Source organism: Medicago sativa, chromosome 3, assembly GCF_051527215.1.
Source record: "Medicago sativa cultivar Bolivia chromosome 3, Bolivia_mono, whole genome shotgun sequence".
Taxonomy (NCBI): Eukaryota; Viridiplantae; Streptophyta; class Magnoliopsida; order Fabales; family Fabaceae; genus Medicago; species Medicago sativa.
In genome coordinates, this window is record NC_140751.1 from 99258876 (window position 1) to 99282676 (window position 23801).

A 23801-nucleotide genomic window follows, 5' to 3' on the forward strand; every position below is an offset into this window, starting at 1 on the left:
TGAGTATATTTCAAAGGCAATAAGTTTGACATAGATGTAAACTAAAAAATAAACAGCAACGTTGTTGAAATTTCCCTCTTGTTATTGTAGTAGATCATCCAAAATCGGAGGAATACCTTTCAGATCCACGGATGACAATATATGTTGTACCATATTAATAAGTAGTATCGAGGTATAAAGTCCTTTGTCCCCGTTTGATTCAATCAAGTATATTTGCAATAAGATTGTATTTACGAAATTCAACCTATCTGTTGATATGCGACACTAATGATGTGGCAAAGAATTAATTGAAATTTTGAAAACAAAGAAGCACTGGAAAAATAACTTACTTTTACTTGTGGGTAAAAGATATAAACATGTAGTTATATATACTAAGAAGTCTACCCTAAGATGCAGTAGTTAGATTATCCACTTTTGTCATGGATATTGAATATTGTTTCTCAACACTACAATTAGCCAAGTGACTTTTGCAATATTCGTCGATTGTTTTTTTTTATTTTTTTCTGTTTTCATTAAAAACTTGGGTAGCTTCATTAATTTTTGTGTCATTATTTGCCCTATGAAATTCTCTTTTTCTTAACACTACAAGACTTTATTAATATTTATGAACATATTTAAAAAAAAAAAAGGGTCTGCCCACATTCCTCACATGTGAGGATATGTTACCATAAGTTTCAACCTGGTTCAATTCACTGTGATCCTATTAAGATATTTTTCTTTCTTATTTTTTTCCAGCCACTAGATTAATACCAATATGATTCGCTTCATAGCTAGGCCGGTGAGTTTCATGCATATGCTCGTATTTTAATCATGTACTTTTGTCGTACGTTTATCTATATTAAAGTATTTAAAATTAATTTCTACTGGCTTATACATAAAATACATGATAATTTATGCATTTGATATCATTTTAGTTGTTTCTCATACTGGCACTACCTTTGTTTTGTTTGACGTATTCACATTTTGGAATGATAAAAAATATTTCACATGATTGTAAGAATTAGTTCTAATTGTTTTTTTGAAGGGAGAATCAGTTCTAATTGTATTATTAAATGTTAGTTGATTAGATACGAGTATCGTCCATTCATAATTATTGTTATTCAACCATTTTAAAACTTTCATTAGACTATTTCCTTAAAACAAGCAATATTTTGGGTTTTTCGTTGAAGAAACTTTCCAGAATTTTGTTAGCAATGGATTTTGATGAAAACCAATATTTGGATTTTCATTGACCCAATCTCATTTTCTTTTTAGCTTGAACATATTATTAATAATTTGAAGAGATTTTCTTAAGGCCATCTTAAAATTATGTTTATCCACTTTGTCAAAAAAAAAAAATTATGTTTATCCACAACGTGCCTTTTAATTATGTTCATAAACTACCACTTAAGAAGGCAAGTCAGAGAAGGAGGATATCATAACAAGCAGATGGTCTTAGATCAATGTTTTTATAGAGGCCTTATATCAATGTATGGTTGAAAAGGGCAAATTAAAACCATCAAATACAAGAATGTTAATGAGTGCCTTTAAAACTTTGATTAAAGTATTAAAAGACAAAAATCTTTAACTAATGTCCTGAGAACACTCGTTGGCAAGACCAAATACTTTAATATCTTTTTTATAATAGCTTTTTTTAAAGATTTTTTTATTATAAATGAAATTAATGTTAATAACATTACATTGTTTTGTAAGCGTGTAAAAAAAAAACATTTTATGATTTTTGGTGACTCGGACTTTGATATTCTCACATCACATGAAATGCATGTTTTGGATGAGTTAGGATTCTCTCAATTTAAACTCTTATCCATTTCCTTCATTTGGAGAGATAAAGACACATAAAATTTTGAAAATGATTAATGATGGTGGGACCTATTTAATGATGAGACCAACCACCTATTTTGTGTCTATCTCTTTCACAATGATAATCTCTGTTTATTTTTATAAATGGAGAAGATCTCAACTCGTTTTGGATACCAGCAGGTCAATAATAATTGGACTTGTTTGACAATTACATCATACCAAAAACTGCAACCCTAAATATCTAATAATATATGTTACAACGTACACCCTCCGGTCACTATTATAAGCAAAAATTAACATTTTAGATTCATTCATTAAATGATGTATGTGGTATATAATAATGACCACATACATCATTAATTGAATTAATGTAAAATGTAGATTTTTGCTTATAATAGTGACTGAAGGATGTTTTCATAAACAACATAGTAGCTGCCGCACAACGTACAACAATATTTAACTATTCATTCTCTTTCTCTACTACTATTCTTTTTCTTCAAGTCTTCAATGGAGCTTCAACAATGTACAATAGTGTTCAATTTCAATTAGAACATGAAAAAAAAATTGGGGTAGAACCTGGTGTGATTATAGCCACAACATGCTTTACACTAGATTTGCCCCAGGCTTGAGAAGCTGCAAAAATACAGTAAATTTTTTTTTGTTAGAATGAATCATTATTTGACATACCATTAAAAATAGGTGGTAAAGGTCAAGGTTAAGTTTTGCTTTTTATATCTTTTTTTTATCTCGGCATGGAATTATTTGATATGACGTGTTTTAAACGAACTTTTTAAGCAAATTTTATTACAACTAGTGTCAAGACGAGTACATTCGCTTTTATTGACATAAATAATAAAATAGTAAAAAATACAATAATTGAAGGGCAAAATTGGAATAAAAAATTACACCAAAACACAATATTTTTTAATATAAGATAAAAAATAAGTTATTTTTTACGGTGTCCAATATTGCTTCTATTGTTGTGGATCATTCCATCGATTGTTGTGAGTTCCTATTTTAATGACATTTAATTAAATTTTTAATTGATAATGCAAATCAATATTATAAAAAGTTAAGCACAAGCAGGGGCGGATTTGAGCAGAGCAGGGCAGGGTGTGGCAATAGGCACACCAGCCCAGGCCCAACTGTTTTTATTTTATTTTATAGTGCACTCACTCAACAGTCCAGTCCATACCTTCTCTTTCTGATTTCTATCTGTATGAGCAGGCGTTTTCTTTCTTCTTTCCTACCCTCACGTGTTTTGTTTGTTGATTTTATATTGAATGGGTAGTAATCTTTTTTTTTTGTCGTACAACTGAATTTCACTTTAGGATGAAGAATTTTCTAGTAGTAATCGAAACAAGTTTGGGCAGTAATCTATTTTTTTAACTGGACAAAGAATAATAATCGAAACAAAGAATTTTCTAAGTGGAATTTTTTAGACACACAATCAAGATGAAGAATTTTTGTCCAGTTATGCCTACAAACAAAACTAGTAGTAGTGAGAGTAATAAAATTATTGACTTTGAAATATTTAAAACAAATCCTTCCTGCAGACTTTGAAAAATTGCCCCACTAGTGTTGTGAGTCCAGGTCCGCCCTCAAGGAGAACATCCCCTTTATATATTGGTATAGAATAGATTTTATTGAATTTTTTTCAATATTCAATTAAGCATTGTTCATAGATAAATGTATATTTTTCTGTAGTAAAAATCATATTTGAACCATTGCACATATATTTACTATAAGTGATGTTGGATTTAATTTCAATTCTTTATAAACGAAAATTGTCAAGATTATATAACGAAGCCTCTAAATTATCGAGGATGACCCTTTTAGTAAAAAAACACAAGATAAATAATAAGTGCAACAAAGCTCCTCTTAAAAAAAAAAGGTGCAACAAAGCAGTGTTTAATTAGGAGAACTGATGTACTGACCTGCTTGAGAAAGAGTCCAATTGTTGTCTTGTTCAATATGCCAAGCAAAATATCCAAACAAACCATTTTGCTTGGCATAAGCAACCTTGGCAGATATACTCTGAGTGTCATCATATCCATACCAATCTGTCCCTTTGAAGCAGTAATTCTGAGCGTATGTGGAGTTGTACACAATCTGTGCCCCATCATTTTTTATATCCTTGTACTTCACTGCCCCTAATCCCTGCGTAGCTTTATCATGAATTCTATGTTTATTAGGATCTGCCAAACTCCATTTGTAACCATAGAAGGGTAAACCAAGTGCAAGTTTGCTTTTTGGCACACCTAACCCTACCCATTTTGTGATACCTTCATCTGCACTAAATTGGCCGGTTGGGTTTTTCAAAGGAGCGGGTGGTTGTGTTTGAGTTGGATAACTATCTGAGATAAAAAGGTCATAAGTCATTACATTAACCCAATCCAAGTTGTTTGCAACATCTTGACCTGGGTAGTACTTCAATGGAGTTATCTGATCAGAGCCACCCACTGCAGCAGATAACAACAGTACGGGCTTGCCGGAACTCCTAGACTCTGCGGCCACAGCAGCTCTCCACTCTGTAATGAGTAAACCAAAGTTGGTCTTTTCAACGTCTGAGGATGGATACTGCCAGTCAAGATCAAGGCCATGGAAGTTGTTATTTCTGGCTAGTCGGATTGAAGAATCTATGAACGATTTTCGGCTACTGGCTTGGCTAGCCATGTTGGCAAATTTTTGTGCCAAAGTAGGACCACCACCACCACCACCAATTGATAAAAGCGTTTTCACCGAATTACTCTTTGACTGAATGGTTTCAGTGAAGGTTGAGAAACTAGCTGCGTGTGTAGAAGAAATGGTGACTTGGTTGGTATTAGAATCAAGGTCTGCAAATGCACAAAACAAGTGGGTGAAATAAGAGGGATCAATCTCAGAAACTGCAAGGTCACTATCAGAATACCAATAGCCACCTTTAATGGCAGCGTTTGTAGAGGAAAATTGGAGTTGGAGAATCATGAGGAGAGTGGAAATCAAGAGGAACGAATGCTTTTTGGAGTAAGCCATTTTCTTTGTTGATGTGGCTCGATACAAATTGTTTCGGATACGTGAGGTAGGTATATACATTAAACCACATTTTGTTGACTCTTCTCTTGCTTGTTCAATAATGTTGAAAATATACAGTAAATATATACTTTACTAATGTGTTTGTGTTGTGAGACGAAACTTAAAACATGAAACCAAACAGTGTTTTGAAAAGTATGTATCTTATGAACCATCCAATTCCGACCAGCTTGGGAACGACAGGAGAATAAGCAAATCATCTGAACGAATTTTCTTTGACAAACTTTTTATAATGAAATGAAAAACAATGTTTTTTTTTTTTTTTTGCATTGTTCGTATCAATTGAGCTATACTCATGAGAACTTATCTATCATATCATAAAAAAGTGTTAATGCATTACAATTATATTCAAATAATTAATATTTTTAAACTCGTGTGTGTTAATAATTAATATTTTTTGTGAAAAAGCAATTAACTTTTTTTGTGAGTTATATTCATTACTATCAATTTTTGCAATAATCATTCTATAATTCAAACGACCGTGACCCAAACTTTATGTTCATTCACACCATAGACTTTCATTTTCAGAAGATGGAAAAAGACGTGAAAATTGACTTAATGCATAATACACATTAATAGCAATAAGAAAATAAATATCTATAGGTAGTCAAATGTATCTAATAAAAAATAATATTTGATCATATTTTTTAAAATGTAGTTGGTCACAAAAAACTACGGTGATCATAAACTAGATATTTTTGAGTACTTGCCTCCTTCGATAAACAGGGTCATTTCTGAAATTTTGAAGGCCTAGGACGAACTTACAATTTGGGTTCTAACTAATAAATATATATAAACATCAAACTTGATAAAAAAACTTTTAATTTTTTATTTAATATTCAAATGCTCATACAAAATAATAAATGGATACTAAGTTCATTACTAAAAAGCACACATCCCTTTAAAAGTTAAGCAATTTTTTTGGCCCTGATAGACCCCTAAAAAAATTTGGGGCCCAAATTTCGTACTTATTTTTTGGGACCTAGGGCGGCCGCCCTCTTCACCCTGTCTCAGATACGGCCCTGCCGATAAATAGGATATAGGACTCATAAAATAAAACAAACGGGATATAAGATCATCTTAAATTAGTGTTTATTTTTTATCCTTTTTATAGTATTATTATTATTATAGATTATTAAATTATGCTTATTCATTACTTTAATTTTCAATGTATTGAATACATAATTTTTATAGAAAGAATATTATTCCATCTGGCATAAATTATACTAGTATGTCACTTTGCAACAAAATTTTTTATCATAAATTATAAGTCATTTTACAATATCAATGAAATATTAATGATGTTTTTCTCATCATACTCTTAACTATTTATTACTCAATCTCAAATTATTTTTTTGAAAGAATCTCGATTCTTTTAATCTCTCTTAACAATGCCATAAATGAAGAATAATTTTGTAAAATTACTCATAATTTTTCATTCTCATACAAAATTAACCACATTTCTTTACTTGTATGAAATTGCCAAAAACAACTTATAATTTGAGACTGATGAAGTTTTTAGACTATTAAGTGAGCATCTCCAAATATTATTTATATTTAACGCAATTTAAGTAACATACACAATGATGAATCCTTAAAGGGACATAGGAAGGTCACAACCTTCCCAAAATTCTGAAGTTTTCATTCTTTTTTGTGTGAACCCTCCAATTTCTATGGGAATAAGGTTCTAATAATTCGGAGTTCAGTTACGAGGTAAGTAAAGTTTGGTTATAATATACATATTTTAGTAAATGTTATATTATACATTAGTATACACATGCACATGTATCACAAGTATTCAACGCAATCTAGCGGCAAAATGACGCTACTGCAAAAATCCTGAATTCGATTCGATCCTTGCGGTGTGTATTTTAACCTTATATATCATGATAATATTTCAAGCTCCGTCATTGACCATACACCACTATCAAGTCAGAGAGGCTCTCCTAACAGGGAGGATGTCTAGTGCTGGAATCACAATCCGTATGGGGTGTCCTCTATGAAGTTGGCGTACTCGACTCTTGCTAGGAGCAAGGACGAAACCAAAAATTAAGTAGAGGGCGTATAACTCCTCATTTGATTTAAAGTAAATTAAAAAAAAATGAGAAAATAAAAATGTCACTTTTGAAAAATTTCGACATAGCTTCCTTTCAAATATGTTGCACCTCATAACAATTTTTTTATTTGATAGAACAAATGTTGAATGCAGCTCCTTGCTGATTTTGCAAACAACGTCCAGTAGGCAAAGAGTATAAACCCTTGTATAGTTTTGAAATTAACAATGTTTCAAGTGAAAGCTTTCGGAAAAAAGAAAATGAAGGTATTACAAAATGGTACCATACACAATTCGAAATCCAATGAAAAATAAAAGTGTCCATCAAATTATACAAATTGGTTTCTTTTAATTTGCACCACTAAAACTTTGGGTCCAACTTGGACCCATTGAACCTAAGCCATTGATATATTAATAAAATATTGGAACGCATCAGATTGAATATTGAGAACCTGTCAAGCAAAAAAAATATTTTTCAATATTCAATCTGATGTGTTCAAATATTTTATTAATATTGGAACCAATAATCATGAAAAAATATTTATTCATGTAAGCATGTAATGAATAAAAAATATTTATTCATTACACCCAGGTAAGCATGTAATGAATAAATATTTTTTCTAGGTGTAATGAATAAATATGTATTCCATGCTTACATGAAACTGGGTGTAATATTTTATTCAAAAACTTGCCAGAAAAATATTTCTTGGTCCAACTTGGACCCATTGAACTAAGCCATTGATATATTAATAAAATATTGGAACACATCAGATTGAATATTGAGAACCTGTCAAGCAAGTTTTTTTGGCAGGAAAATATTGGAATGCATCAGATTGAATATTGAAAAATATTTATTCAAAAACCAATTTTTTTATTTGGTTTTTTTCATACTGGTTTTTTTCAATATTGAAAAATATTTATTCAAAAACCACATGCAGCTTTTTGAAACAAAAAAAATCTCTACAATAGAAATCTGAGCAAATCCTTTTAATGCTTAATTCACCAAAAAAAAAAAAACCTTTTAATGCTTCTGCAGCTTCGAAATGCTGAGTAGTGATATATGTACAACTCTTTGGTGCAACTTTTATGACAATTTTGGTTTTCTCTAATTTGATTGGTCAAAAATAATAGAGAGAAAAAAAGGAAGAGAGAGAATAAGAAGATAATGTGAGTATGAGAGAGAAAGTTGTCAAAAAGTTGTTAAAAAATAGTTGCCGAACTACACCCAATTTTCTCTATGATAACTTTAATTTTTTTGCTAATATTTCATCTATGATAATTATACATATCCTCTTTACATGTTTACATAAAAAATTCCTTTCCTCAAATTTAGATTTGATGTTCCAATTTCTTTTTCTGGGTATACAATTTATGTTCTAGAATAAGTTTTGTTTGGACATTGTTATTGGTCCTGCTATAAACGGGTGGAATGTTCAGAAGTTAATGGAGAAGTAAAAGGATGGAATGTTGCATATGATGTCAATAACATACTATAACATGATACACTAACATCGTTGGAAAAAAAAGGTGATACACTGAGATGTTGTTTTTAACAAGGACTTTTCATTTCCGTTTTATGTCTTGTACCCAGCTGGATTTATCGAGCAAATTCCCCATCAATTACGGATCTAGTGGTTTTAATTTCAACAAATTTTTAGAATTATTCTCAAATTCAAGATCTATTGTTTGTTGAATAAAGTTATACTGTGTTTGATGAAAGGAAGAAGAAAGAGTAAATGAATATGTTAAGATATGGGGGGTTGTGAAGAGATTATAAGAATCATTTAAGGGAGAGTTTTTGTTAGAGAAAGAAATAGAAGGAAAATTAATGTGAAAGGTAGGAAGAAGATGAAGGTGATGGAGAGAGGAAGAAAGAGAGAGTCTAATACTATACACAATACAAGGTTGGTCACCTATACTTTTTTATTTAAAATAAAAATTAGAAAAACTGATGAAAACCTTCTATATCGGGTCAATTTAGTGGTGCAAGTTGAACCCAAACTTGCACTGGTCCAAACTAAATGGACCCTAACAAATATGGAACTACAAGTGAATACAAAAATAATATTAATCCGTGTAAGTAAACAACCTAATCTTCAACTCGATCCATAACCAACATAGTATCAACTCTGCTCCACGTTCGATCTCTGTAGGTTGCTACTTACAAAAGAAGAAGGAAAAAAAAGAAACAGATGAAGAAAAATAATATAAAGGACAGATTACACATCAAGTTAAATAGGTAGGTATGTGAATTCACACAACAATATATATATATATATATATATATATATATATATATATATATATATAAAATCAAATAATTGACGAAAATAAATGAATTCACACAACAATATATATAAAAAAAAGAAACAGATGAAGAAAAATAATATAAAGGACAGATTACACATCAAGTTAAATAGGTAGGTATGTGAATTCACACAACAATATACATATATATATATATATATATATATATATATATATATATATATATATATATATATATATATAATCAAATAATTGACGAAAATAAATAGTAGATTTTTATAAAACAGTTGACTCAATGCATGATGACACTTAACCTTAATAGTGCTTCATAGAGACTATTGTTGTCAATGTTCGTAGATATGACAATCAAAGTCACACAACTCATAATTAACAAGGCCTCAAACGGTAGGTATCATCTTAGTACTCTTCGAAATTTTTATTAGAATGTTCTGCATTGATCTTGAAATAGTTCAGTAGAGTGTCGGGATAGTTCGGTTGTCCAGTTGATCATCGACAATCAATGAAACTAATTATTGAGTCATTAACAACATTATGACACCAGTCTCGATTATTTGTTATTTTCTTACCGGTTATGCTGGAAGTAACGGTGAGAGAAACTTCCATTAATTATATGAACATTTGTTTTTGGCATAAGAACGACAGCGAGGCATCAAATGATCAAAACCAGTTATATAAGAGCTGAAAGGATGTATATTTTCGCAGCAATGTATGATTATTGGTCCGTAATTCATATATATGAATATATGATTCCCATGTATGTGAAGCTAAAAATATTGGATAAAACTTCTTATTGATTAGATCAAGAGAAGCAAAGCAAGAGTACCTTTTTTATTACTATAGATCCTTTAATATCTCATTCTTATTTTTTACTATTACATGAGAGAGGATAGAAACTAATATGGTCATAACTTTATTATAGTGTAGATAACCCTCCTTTGCTCTCTTTGCAGCATAGAACTCTGTCTACTTTACATTACTAGGCCCCCCAGTTTCGAGAAGCTGCAAAAAATACAGTAAAAATTTTCATTAGAGTGACTCATTGTTAGTCGGGGATGGATCCAAACCATGTGACTCTTTTTTTGGGTGGTGTTTAGCCGTGTGACCCATTTTAAAACAAACAATAAAATCAGTGGTTTTTTTTTACTCAAGTAATAAGTGGGATGTTTAGGTTTTAAACCTAGTTTTGTTTTTACAATATAAAACGATGCAAAATAAATATTAGATGCAGTTACATGATTGATTAATTTGTTTTTTGAGGGGATGATTGATTAATTTTTTTATTAGTAATTAATTGAGTGAAATTTATTTTTTTGAAAGAATTGAGTGAAATTTATAACTATAAGGAACTAAAAAAAAACTAATAAGGAGTATTAATTAAATAAAAAATAAGTTTGAGTACTAAAAAAATTGACGCCAAAATGACTGGTTTACTTGCAACCTCATGTGCCAGCCCTAGATATAGTGTCGGTTAAGGGGCAGCCAGGCAACTCATCTCTCATCTCTCATAGTATACAAACAACACAACACTTTTGTCGGTGGTTTTTTACTTATTCAACTAAGCAAAAGGCAACGAGTGCTTCCAAGAATGAGTCTTATTTAAGCACAAGCATAATTGAACACATTCATGTAAATAGAGAAAAATAAATGTAATATTTAATCACATCATGCAATTATTTTTTCTTTTAATTTTCTCATTTATGAATGCGTGTCTAAAACATTTTTGTTTGTGACCAAGTAAATAATTCTGGTGCATCTAAATACTTTTCATAAAGATATTAGCAGGGTTTATAATTTTTTTTTGCATTCACTAAATTGAAAACTGAAGTATTTGATTTAAAAAAAAAAAAAAAAAAAACTTTTTTTTTTAATAATCCTTAAAGATTAGCAAGCCTCTTTAACTAATTACTCCTAGTTATATATGCACGAATTATTGTAAAAGATAAATAATTAGTCAAAGAAAGAAGATAAATAATAAGTGCAATGAAACTGTGTTTAATTAGGAGATTAGAACCTATGTACCGACCTGCTTCAGAAAGAGCCCAGTTGCTGTCTTGTTCAATATGCCAAGCAAAATATCCAAACAATCCATTTTGCTTGGCATAAATAACCTTGTTAGCTATACTTTGAGTGTCATCATATCCATACCAATCTGTCCCTATGAAGCAGTAATTTTGAGTATATGTGGAGTTGTACACAATCTGCCCTCCAGTATTTTTTATATCCTTGTACTTCACTGCCCCTAGTCCCTGCGTAGCTTTACTAAAAATTCTACGGTTATTAGGATCTGCCAATCTCCACTTGTAACCATAGTAGGGTAAGCCAAGTGCAAGTTTATTTTTTGGCACACCTAACCCTACCCATTTATTGATACCTTCATCTGCACTGAACAAGCCAGTTGGGTTTTTCAAAGGAGCGGGTGGTTGTGTTTGAGTTGGATAACTATCTGAAATGAAAAGATCATAAGTCATTACATTAACCCAATCCAAGTTGTTTGCAACATCTTGACCTGGGTAGTATTTTAGTGGAGTGATCTGATCAGAGCCACCTACTGCAGCAGATAACAACAGTGCCGGCTTGCCGGAACTCCTAGCCTCTGTGGTCACGGCAGCTCTCCATTCTCTGATTAGTGAACCAAAGTTGGCCTTTTCTGCGTCAGAGGATGGATACTCCCAGTCAAGATCAAGGCCATGAAAGTTGTTATTTCTGGCTACTCGGATTGAAGAATCTATGAATGATTTTCGGCCACCAGGTGTGCTAGCCATGTTGGCATATTTTTGTGCCAAAGTAGGACCACCACCACCACCAATTGATAGAAGGGTTTTCACTGAACTACTCTTTGCCTGAACAGTTTGGGTGAAGGTTGAGAATCTTGCTGCGTTTGCAGAAGAAATGGTCACTGTGTTGGTAGCAGTGTCAAGGTCAGCAAATGCACAGAACAAGTGGGTGAAATAAGAAGGATTAATATCAGAAGCTGCAAGGCCACTATCAGAATACCAATAGCCACCTTTAATGATAGCTTTTGTAGAGGAAAATTGGAGTTGGAGAATCATGAGGAGAGTGGAAACCAAGAGGAACGAATGCTTTTTGGAGTAAGCCATTTTCTTTGTTGCTGTGGATGCAATTTGTGTTGCATAAGTGATATAGATATATAGCAATATAGCAGCACATTTTGTTGACTCTTCTCTTACTTGTTTAATAAGTTGTCTCCTCCAACCTTAGCTTCTCGTATGGAACTGGAACAACTTCGGATCATGATTTCATAGTCAATTTTTTTGACGTGGACAGTTCATATTAAATTTGATATTTTTTTATTTTAATCCAAGACCATAATTATCGTGAACACGTCGGGAATGCGTCAAAAAATGACTACAAGGAATTCAATTTGATGAAACTATGGTACTTTTCGGTGTCTCGAACTGTTCTCCTATACAAAACAAAATAATAATAATAATAATAATAATAATAATAATAATAATAATAATAATAATTAAAATGGAAGATTTTGTTTTTTTTTTCAAAGAAAAGAAGATTTAGTTATTATTATACGAACAAATTTACTATATATTTCTCTGGGTTCTCTATTCATATGAATGAAAATGGATTCTGAATTTTATTGCAAAAACATACGTTTCATTTCATATCATCAAAATCAATTCTAAGTTTAATACAAAATAAAATTATTTTAGGGACAATTTTCCCAAATCATACTTGTATACATCACCAATTTTTACGCATGCATCAAATCAAATCGTTTAATGATACATTTTTGTAGTTCTTAGAATATATTTATATATATATAAATTGCCTAAATAAAATATATCTATAAATATATATAAAATGATTTGATAAAATGCATGTTCAAATTCTTTTTACGCAATCGGTGCATGAAAATTAATCTCATTTCGTTTGCCTCATCATTGACCCATATAGCTATGGCTGGATGGGAATGAGTCAAAATATATTGATAGATTGAGTAGATAAACCTAACTTGCAAAAGTTGAGATGATTAAAAATCTTAACTATTAGTTTCTGTGAGTTTAACTCAAATGATAGGATAGAGTAAATATATTATATATATAGGGGTCGTGGTTCCAACCCCAAGTATCCTGCTTATTTACTTTAAGAGATGAATTTCTAGCAACTAGGTTGAAAATCTCATATATTACGTGTGAACACTTTTTAAAAAATTATTAAAAAATCTCAATTTTTATGGGCTACTCCCTCCCCCATTTCTTTTCAAGTGCCGTTTGAATAGAATTTTATGATCCTATTTAGTTGTCGTTTTGACAATTTAAGGATATAATTTGTTAATTACACCCTTTTTAATTACTGCTACTCGCTCCTTTTCAAGAAAAGTAGTTAATGCGGTAAAAGTGAAAAATTCAAGTTATTTTTTAAAAGAAAATTTTATTACCTATAATAATGGATCAATGAAATGTTAAAATTTTATAAATAAAATCAGTAATATTGTGAATTTTTTTAGGAGAGTAGCATTGTCAAGTTAAAATTGATTAAAGAATCCATGTCATATCAATAATAACAAAATTTCGAAGCATGGTTGAAATCGAAAGATTGATTAAAGGAGTTAGAGGGAAGTTACATTTTGTTTAAGTGAAGATAAGGGTTGAATTTTGATTAATGTGAAGTATGAATAAATTTTATTTTGTTTTACAATTATTAAAAAAAAAATTGTACAACATTTAGACTATTGACGATGGTTTGTTTTGAGAGAGAGAGAGAGAGAGAGAGAGTGTGCGTGCAAAAAAAAAATATTGTTGGATAGAGGGAGTGTCTAGCTTGTTTGTTATGGGAAAGAGATAGAACATCAATCTACCCAAAAAAAAGAAGAGATCGAACATCAAAGTTTATTGAAAATAGAGAGATGTGTGCAAAAAATAGGAATTTATTGGTGGATTAAAAGGATAGTATAATTGAAAGGAAAAAAAACCTCCAAAAATCCACTTTCTCAATTTGAGTGTAAATTTTTATTTTTATTTTTTTAAAAAAGGAACTTAGCAAAGCGCTAGGCTACCAAAAATAATATATAAATATAAAGAAAGGATGGAACAACAACAAAAAGTAGAAACAATCTTCATGGTTAAAAATCTCAATTTTGTTATGTTGAGTTCACATGTCCAAACTTAATTGAAGAAAATGCCTAAATTGTTAGGTCAAACATCATGATTGTGGAGTTCAAACGCTGATTTCTTCATTTGTACATGTGAATTGGCTATTATCATTTCGTCTATCTTTAAAAAAAAAGATTTGCAAACTCGATGGATTAAATCTATATATTAATTGCACTAGTCCTTCGTATCACAAAAAAAATATATACACTTTTTGAGGGAAAAAAAAGAAATCTATACATGCGCTCATATAAAAATCGAATTGTATGGTACACAAGTCCTAACTCAACTGACAAAAATACCAAAATTATTAGGTGAATATCGTAACCAGAGTTCGAATCTCAACTCCTCCACTCGGTGTGTGTGTGTGTGTGTGTGAGAGATTCAATAGTTATTTGTCGATTCGTCTATTAAAAAAACAAATAGAGTTGTATTGTATGTATTCTCTTTATTGTCATTTAATTTCACAGCAAAACTTAATGTGTATTTTAGATTGATATACTATTACCGTGATATTGTGGACCATACAACCCTATTTAATATACCAACTTTTTATTTTAGGCCTCCTAGATTTTTTGTTAGGCTTTTAGTCTCCCAAAAGTTTTTTATCATCACTTTTGATCCATACTTATTAGTAATCTTATGTCTAGCCTTCATATTTTTTTAATGAAAATTTTCAGAAATTGATAGAATATAGAATATTTTTGGAGAGATTGTCAAAATATTTCACACATTTTTGGAAAATTTCATTGAAAATATGAAGGACAGACATGATTTGATTAAAAAGTATTGACCAAAAGTAGTGATGGGATTTTTTGAGGAACTAAAAGTCTAACAAAATTTTTAGGAGCATTAAAACGAAAAATTGGTATATTTATAGGAACCATTTAATTCATATTTTTGTTATCAATTTTATATATAATTTATTGGGTTAAATATGTTTTTATTCCCCACAAAATTATGGATTTTTTAAGTTTAGTCCCTATAAAATTTTAATGGTAATTTTAGTCCTTCAAAATATTTTAGTTTGTAAAAATAGTCCCTATTTTGATAACTTTTTACAAAAAAATGAATAATTTTAGTCCTCCAAAATAGTCCCTATAAAATGTAAATAGGGAGTAAAAACAAATAAAAACTTTGTAGGGACTAACCTTGAAAGCTTATAATTTTATAGGGATTAAAAACATATTTAACCATAATTTATTTGTCTCACAATCATGGACCTATTTATAAACTTTTTTTTTTTTTTACAAAAACAAGACTATTTAACCACCAACTTAACAATGATATATGTTAAATTATATAATTTCTGTCATTTATAATTTTTTAATCTGTTTGAAATACTTTCCCGTCCTTAAATATAAGACCATTTTGGTCAAGAGGACTGCTTTTCACAGCGACAAAAACTATCTTGAGAACTCACGAAAGCAACGTGTCATACTCATATTGGGTGTAAAAACACGTGAGACAGTTTTCAAAAGGAATGGGGCAAAAAACAAGGGTGCGAATAGAAATGGTTTCGGGATAACTTCTCGATGAATAATTCGCTTGATCTAGCATTATTATTTGGTCAAATATCAAGAATTAAAAAAAATATGGTAATAGTATTAAATTTGTTTAGGGTCTTGTTTACGAGTATTCCAATGACACTTTTTAAACATTCTATTTCAAGAAATTATCCACTAAAAAGGTCAATTGTTTCAATTTTCAATGCACAAAATACAATAATTCTCATAAAAATGTACTATTTGAAGGTCTTAAAGAGTGATTCGGGAGCACCCGTTAATTTGTTTATAATCACTATATTTTTACTTATGCTTTTAGTGAGAGAGATAGTTTATGTTTTCCTTTAAAAAAAATAGTTTATGTTTTCAACATAATATTTATTATTAATCGAAGAAAAATATGCAAAATAAATAGATGTCGGTTGATAAAGAAATTAATATAGTTAATAAAAATATACAAGTGATCTTATAGAAGAGGACCATTCGAACACTCATTCGGTTTGACATTTCAAACACTCTTTGACGGATGAAAGATGGCAAAAGTCTTTTTCATGCATTGATTACGGGTACTATTACATTTACATTTGTATGGCCATACACCAACTTTTAGATTTTTTTTTGGTTGCGTGCCTACTTTTAGATTTGAGAAAGAGTTAAAATACGTTTAGATTAGGAGAATTCTTGTATAGATGCAAACATGACAAGTGCTTCAGGAGCATCAAAATTAAACCTTATTCCATTACACACGGTTATATTGATCAAATTATATTATAACGTTGTGTCAAAATATAAAATAATTGAAATTATAATGTTTTCTCTCTCCCGTTCATAATTTTTAGAAGTGGTGAACTTGGACCAATTAAAAAAAAATTGAAAATTAACAAGTGAATCAAAGTAAAAGCAAAAACTAAAATCAAGTCATCAACCACGAGAAGGGAAAAATAATGCTCATTCTTGATGAGAGGGGCGATGATAATCGAAAAAGTCTTATTTTTCAATCCTTCAACGTATCTATCTATGTATGATGCTAACACAAGACGCGTTTCTCTCTTCTCTCATAACCTGTGATTTTTTTTTTTGGTTGGGGGTGGGGTTTCAATGTGCGGTTGGAAGAAGACAAATTAAAAAGATCAAATACATTATATTTTTTTATAATAAGTTTTTTAAGGATTTTTTTATTTTTATAAATTAGTCATGTAGTTAATGTTTTACAGAAAAGAGTAATTTTGAGTTATTTTACAAAAATATCATTCATTAATGGTATAGAAAACATAAAATTAAAAGAATTATAAAATATAATATCATCAATAGTAAATGACATAATGAGAAAACAAATAGTATTAATAATTCATTGATATTGTAAAATGACATATAATTTGGGAGAAGTGAATTTCGATAGAATGACATATAACTTGGATGGAGGGAGTGCCATTTAACATGATTACATACTCACATTTACTATCATTCTTGTTTTTGAATTCAAACCTAATTTAACAGAAACACTTATGAATCACAATTTTGATCAGAGAAGTGAATTTAGACCCACCAACTAAGTATTAAACGTATATATAATCACTTTTTAACTGAGTTGATGAACAAAGGGTAATGGTGAAAATATTTTATGACTTAATTGACTAACTTGTTAAAAAAAAACTTAAATAACTAACTTATTGAAAACATTTAACTAAAAGGATCACATAAGATATTTACCCCGTGAGCATAGCTCAGTTGGCAGGGACATGCATTGTTATATGCAGGGGTTGGGGTTCGAACCTCGAACACCTCACTTATTCACCGTCCGTTTGGTTTGAGAATTAGGAGGGAAGGGGAGCGGAGATATTTTAATTAAAAAAGTGTTTGGTTCGCAGGGGGGAGGGATTTTGAAATTATTTTACTGATTTACCCTTAAACTAAATTAAATAAGGATAATAAAGTAACGAAACAATAACAATGTAATCGATAACAACACGATGTAGATGATGGAATAATGAATTAGTAATAAAAGTTGTTACAAGGATAATATAACCTAATAATAATAAAAGATTTTACAAGATAATATAACATATAACCTAATAATAATAATAATAATAATAATAATAATAATAATAATAATAATAATAATAAAAGTTATTTCAAGGATAATATAACCTAATAATAATAAATGTTACAAGGATAACATTGAGATTTTAAATTAATTTAAGGATAATTTTGGTAGTGCAATACAATTTGCTCCCCTTCTCTTTCCTCCCTTTTTAAAAATTGAACCAAACACTTCAAATTTAAAATATTTCCTCTCTTCCCCTCTCATTCCCTCCAAAACTCTCAAACCAAACAAACCTTAAAAGAGGTGAATTATAGTCACTAGACTACTTGACAAAAAAAATAAAAACTTTCATGCATTGATTATGAGTGCTAAGTACTTTGATTTTTGATAAAAAGTGAAAGAATATGTTAAGATCAATGTTACTTCCATAACCTTATTTACAAGACCATATTTTTCAGCGTATAGTACAAAAAAATCGATGGTGTAATTAATGTGACTAATTTTTGTATGAATATTACCAAATTACTCACCGATTATCGATTCATTCAACTCGTAACTTTTTTTATTACATGACACAATGAATATATCTTTAAAAAATAAGATATATATTTGAAAAATAGAGTAATGAATATATCTAAAAAATTACTCATTCCGTCCTAAGTTATATTGTCGTTTGGAGAATTTTTTTTTACTCAAGTTATAAGTAGTTTTACAATTTCTTTGAAGCATTAATGATGTTTTTCATATTATACCTTTAACTATTTATTACTCTCTTCTTTCAATTTTTTAATTTACTTTTTCCGTATAATTTTAGTTTTACAATTTCTTTGAAGCATTAATGATGTTTTTCATATTATACTCTTAACTATTTATTACTCTCTTCTTTCAATTTTTTAATTTACTTTTTCCATATATTTTTTTTTTGAATGGCAAAATATATTATATATATAAGGAGAATAAATCCCAAGTATTACACCAACATGAGAAAATAAAACACCAAAACAAACCCCAAAGAAAACCACCAGCAACCCTCAAACTGCCGTAACCCCTAACAAAAGCTCCTCAAAAACCACATCACCAAAAGTGAACAATCAAGCACCCGATAATGATTTTGCTTCAAAACGCTCAACTTCGACCACCACTCAAGTTCCGGCCAATCGGAGGAGACATCACAATAATGACCTGAGTAACAAGACTTACTCCCGACCTCGAATCAAAAGCGATCGGCCCACAAGACTCCCAACACAAGTCAAAGAGGCAACCCTCAACTCACGAACCACCAGAGCAGACACCTAAATAGACGGAATAGTAGCGCGAAGTGAACCAACTCGAACACAAAATCAAAACAAGCCACCAAATCACCCTGCATCACCACCACCCGAATTAACTGGCGCACGCCCCAACCCTCGGCTAGACAACCACAAACCCCCACGATCCTTACGACGACGAACGATCCAGGAGTTGCGAAGAAGGAGGATTAATCATGAAGGATCTGCAGCCACCGACAACCGAGTGGCCAGGAGGGCTTAAGGTGCAACAAACGACTACTCCGTCAACACGAAGCATCTGCACATAGCTCTTTCGAACAACAACAGCCAAGCAACCAAATCTTAATCCAAGAGCAGGAGGCCTCCAGTGGCTAGGCTCCAAAGGAACAAAAAGGCAACACAAACAAAACGCAAAGCGAGCAACTCACAGAAAAACGACCCTGAGACAAAAGTGAAACACTAAAAAGCAAGGGGAGATCTAGAAAGTCTCGACCCTAAACCCTAGATGGAACACAACACCTAAAACACAAACACAGACACAACATAAAACAGTTGAACAGAAAACCACCAAGAGACTAAGGGAGATCTAAACAGTCTTAACCTTAGACCCTAGACAAAACACAACACCTGAACCAGGCACAGCAAAGAGAACACAATCAAAACAAAAAAAGCAGAGCAGTTAACTACCAAAGGGCTGAGGGAGATCAAAAGCAGCCTCGACCCTAGCCCTTGACAGAAAACCAGCATAACACACACCCACAACACAACAACCAGCTGAATACATCACAAAAAACGATCCAACGAACACGAACAATACAACAACCCGCAAAAAGGAAGAAAAAGCACAAAAGACCAGCCGAGAAAACACAACAACACCGGAGCAGGAGGGAGAGAGCACACCACCGGAGCGACGACGGACATCCGAGCAAAGGTGGTACAGCCTGGAAACGGCAGTGCACCACCACAGACCACCACTGCCACCGGCTCCACCACCACACATCAAACCACCTGAAACCACCACCGCAAAAAACGTGAACCAAACCCCACCTCAAAAACCACCAACTCGGCTCTGAACAACCACCACCTTCACAGCCAAAACCAGATGGAGAAAGCGCCGGATCTGGAAGAAGAAAACCGTCGGCCGTCGGAAAGCAGATCTGAGAGAATGGTGGTGCGGAGGGCCTAACACCACTCATCGCACCACCCATAGCAGGTTCACATGGTGGGTGGCCGCGAGCGGCGGCTTTGAACACAGGGAGGAAGAAGGCTGATTGTTAGAGAGAAGGTTGAGGATGGGTTTTCTAGAGAGAAGGTACAATAAGGATAATTTTATAAAACAACTCATAATTTCTCTTTCCCATTTAAAATTAATTACATTTCTTAATACATTTAGGATCAAGAGAGTAAAGTATTTTGTATTAAGGGACATAGAAAGGGTGAAAAAGAGTCTTGTAAATTTGCAATAAAGGGAGAAAGCCGGGACGGATCTACATTGATCATGTGGCGTAGCTGCCCCACTATTTATATATTTTGTTTTGTGTTTTTTTAATCATTTTCTCCTTTTTCCTTACTAAAAATTAAGTGATGCCCCCACAAAAAAGTACTAGTAAATAATTTTATTTGTGCATAATCAAACACATAAGAGTTAAATATGTTTTTGGTCCCTATAAATATATCAATTTTTCATTTTAATCTTTCAAAAAATTTCTTCAACTCTTAGTCTCTATAAAATTTTCAATCATCACTTTTGGTCCTTATTTTTAAGTCAATTCATATGTAGCCTATGTATTTTTTAATGAAATTGTGCATAAATGAATATTGTAAACATCTATCCCAAAAAAAATTAGAATTTTTTAACAAAACATGAATTTTAAACCTCCAAAAATATAAAAAAAATTATATTTAATTCATGGTTTGTTAAAAAATTCTATTTTTTTTGGGAGAGATCATTATAATATTAGAAATTTTTCTGCAAAATTTTATTCAAAAATATGAATTCTAATATGAGTTTACTTAAAAGGAGGGACCAAAAGTGAAGTTTGAAAACTTTTGAGGGACTAAATTTTTTTTGGAGGAACTCAAGAGAAAAGTTGATATATCATAGGGACCAAAAACATATTTAACCCAATACACAATAAGATGAGAAATAAGTTGTTGAATGATTACATAGTCACAAATAAAAAAGATATATTTAATAGTGTTAAAAATGAAAAATCCTAAAATAATTTTAAAATATGAATTCATGTAGAAATATAATATAATCCATAAATGTTTAGGTGTCTTTATTTTATCACAAATGCATTGATATGTTGTTTTGGTTGAATTGCATTATTTTATATAATATTGTATATAATATGACATCGCCCTCACTAACCAAAATTCTTGGATCCATCATTAGAAGGAAGAAATATATAGTAGTATTTCAATTTCTGTACAAAATAATGTGTGTGTTGGTAAAAGAATTACCATTGAAACATGTTTAGCTTTTTTGATGTATCAAGTTGGATGAAGAGCTTAAAAAACACAGGGTGGTGGTGTGGTAAATTTTTATCAGTAGTCATCCCAGCTATGTGATGAACTTGAGTACTTCTGTAGAAATTTCGTTTTATGTTCTACCACAAGTAAGAAGTGTCATATCTAGTATTTTAGAAGTTTGAGAATGGTAAATGTCGGCTTGGTTGCATGATGAAGTTGGGTTGGACAATGTTGATCAACTAGGAATTCTCTTTACCCAACCAAAAATGCTCATTCCCAACTGAAATGACTATAATGTCCATGCATGGGTTAACTCACGCTAGTGTGTGAGTTAACTCCCACAGGGGTATTTTTGGAATTTCAGTTGGGAATGAGCAAAATGTACATCTGTGGATCCCACCAAATCATTAAACCTGGCGGCTGCTCGCTTTTTGATCAGTGATATATTCGCCAGCCACTAGATAGCAGAGAACATCTTCCCTCGAGCAAGGAGAGGGTCTCGGAGCACATAGAGGAGCCACCGAGGCCAAGGACGGGGTCGAACCGTCATTCCAGGATAGTATCTTACTCTTTAACGGGCAACGATCAGTTTGTGTCCCTCTCGTACTAGGGTTCGGTTCCAAACCTTGGGTAAAGAGCAAAATTCATCAACTAGAGGTTGTTTGTGTTAAAATCATATGACCCAAATAGAAACGTGGGTGTCTGAATAAACTGATAATGCCCAACATTCAAAGTGGTTAGGGAATGTAATTAGACTGATATCGTATTGATTGAGAACCTGCAAAAATATTCATAACGAGTATTGATTGAGGATATATCTGTCTCTATGTGTGTCTGAATTTTCAAAAATAAAATATTAAAATAATATCTGAAAAATAAACTATAAGATAATGAAATAAGCACTAATGATCAAATGACAATTGTCAAACAAGTTTTTCTTAGTCGTGCGAATTTATTGGTCTTGCCAAACAACCCACAAGTAGAGTCAATATATGAGATTCTCAAATATGATGAAATTAGACATGGAAATGAGGAAAATTTTGAATGCGGTTTTGTTGGATCATCTGATCTTCGAAAAGCGACCTCAACGTCCTGTCCTTACCAGTTCAAGTGATTTTTTAGCGGTTCTTTAATGCTAACAATTTTGAAGATCTCATGGGACGAGAACGGATCTAGGGTCTGTTGGTTTCAGATTTTTTTTTAAAAAAAAAATTATATTTTTTTAAAGCTGAAAGAAACGCACTCCTAATTTAACTAGTCGTCTAATCCGGTTTTAGAAACATATTTTTTTAATCAACAAAATTGTTAAACTCTAATTAATTATGAAAAAGCACGAAATTGAATAGCCAAAATGTGATTCAATGTGAAATCAGTGACGGGTTCTTGAACGTGGCCTAGTATTTGTGAGACGGGTACTACAACGTTGAAACTTAAAACTTGAAAACCAAACAATGTTTGAAAAGTATGTATCATATGATATGAACCATCCAATTCCGACCAGCTTGAGTAGAAATGAACATAACGACAAGAGAATAGGACTTTACTTAAGAAATTTCAATTATTCCTTGAATAAGTAAATCTTCTGAATGAATTTTTTTTGACCAACTTTTTATAAAGAATTGAAAAGCAATAGGATGTAACTAGAATAAGTCATAAAAAAATTGATAATGCATTACTATTAAACTCATTTTTAATCAATTAATACTGCGGTTTCAAAAAAGTTTATGAATTAATCAGTTGAAGATTAGTGTTTGACTTCTCTCCAACGTTTCTTTGCTGTTTGGCTGTTGCCATTTATATTGACTTGACTTTAATAAAACGCGGAAAATCTACAAATCTTCTTCTCCCACCGCCACCACACCAGAATCATTTACAAATTAATTAAGGTGATTTCCATCTTTTATTACTACGTGAAATAAAGGGCAACGAAATAAATAACATTACTGCTTTGTATCATGTCTTCTAGAATGATGTCTCTCCTCTACTGGTCCAACAAACAAAGACAGCACATAACTAGTCGGAAAAGGACATGAAATGTTTTCTTTATTTTGGTCATTACTACACGTGCCTGTCACCATTGAAATAATCAAAATTATGAATGTTTTCCCATCACATATGCAACCAAACCAAACATTATTTAAATAACACAGACATAACACAAGGTTATAT

At 31.4% G+C, this 23801-nt stretch overlaps 2 protein-coding genes across 2 annotated transcripts; both read right to left on the reverse strand.

The window, feature by feature from the left end:
- Nucleotides 1–1964: 1964 nt before the first annotated feature.
- Nucleotides 1965–4840, reverse strand: LOC146942769 (class V chitinase-like). The gene is made up of 2 exons (XM_085756841.1): nucleotides 3738–4840; nucleotides 1965–2433 (listed from the first exon to the last, which is right to left on the reverse strand). Exons 1-2 carry the CDS (start codon nucleotides 4813–4815, stop codon nucleotides 2342–2344), a joined length of 1170 nt encoding a protein of 389 aa, XP_085612967.1. The 5' UTR covers nucleotides 4816–4840; the 3' UTR covers nucleotides 1965–2341.
- Nucleotides 4841–9987: 5147 nt separating this feature from the next.
- Nucleotides 9988–12331, reverse strand: LOC146942770 (class V chitinase-like). The gene is made up of 2 exons (XM_085756842.1): nucleotides 11238–12331; nucleotides 9988–10213 (listed from the first exon to the last, which is right to left on the reverse strand). The coding sequence occupies exons 1-2, from the start codon at nucleotides 12310–12312 to the stop codon at nucleotides 10191–10193; spliced, it is 1098 nt and encodes a 365-aa protein (XP_085612968.1). The 5' UTR covers nucleotides 12313–12331; the 3' UTR covers nucleotides 9988–10190.
- Nucleotides 12332–23801: the final 11470 nt, after the last annotated feature.

What these genes read in the sequence shown, in the direction of transcription:
- LOC146942769 (XM_085756841.1), bottom strand. Translation starts at nt 4,815, where the DNA reads ATGGCTTACTCCAAAAAGCATTCGTTCCTCTTGATTTCCACTCTCCTC. An exon ending in TTGGACTCTTTCTCAAGCAG is followed by an intron (nt 2,434 to 3,737) that starts GTCAGTACATCA and finishes GTATTTTTGCAG; the next exon opens with CTTCTCAAGCCTGGGGCAAA.
- LOC146942770 (XM_085756842.1), bottom strand. Translation starts at nt 12,312, where the DNA reads ATGGCTTACTCCAAAAAGCATTCGTTCCTCTTGGTTTCCACTCTCCTC. An exon ending in CTGGGCTCTTTCTGAAGCAG is followed by an intron (nt 10,214 to 11,237) that starts GTCGGTACATAG and finishes TATTTTTTGCAG; the next exon opens with CTTCTCGAAACTGGGGGGCC.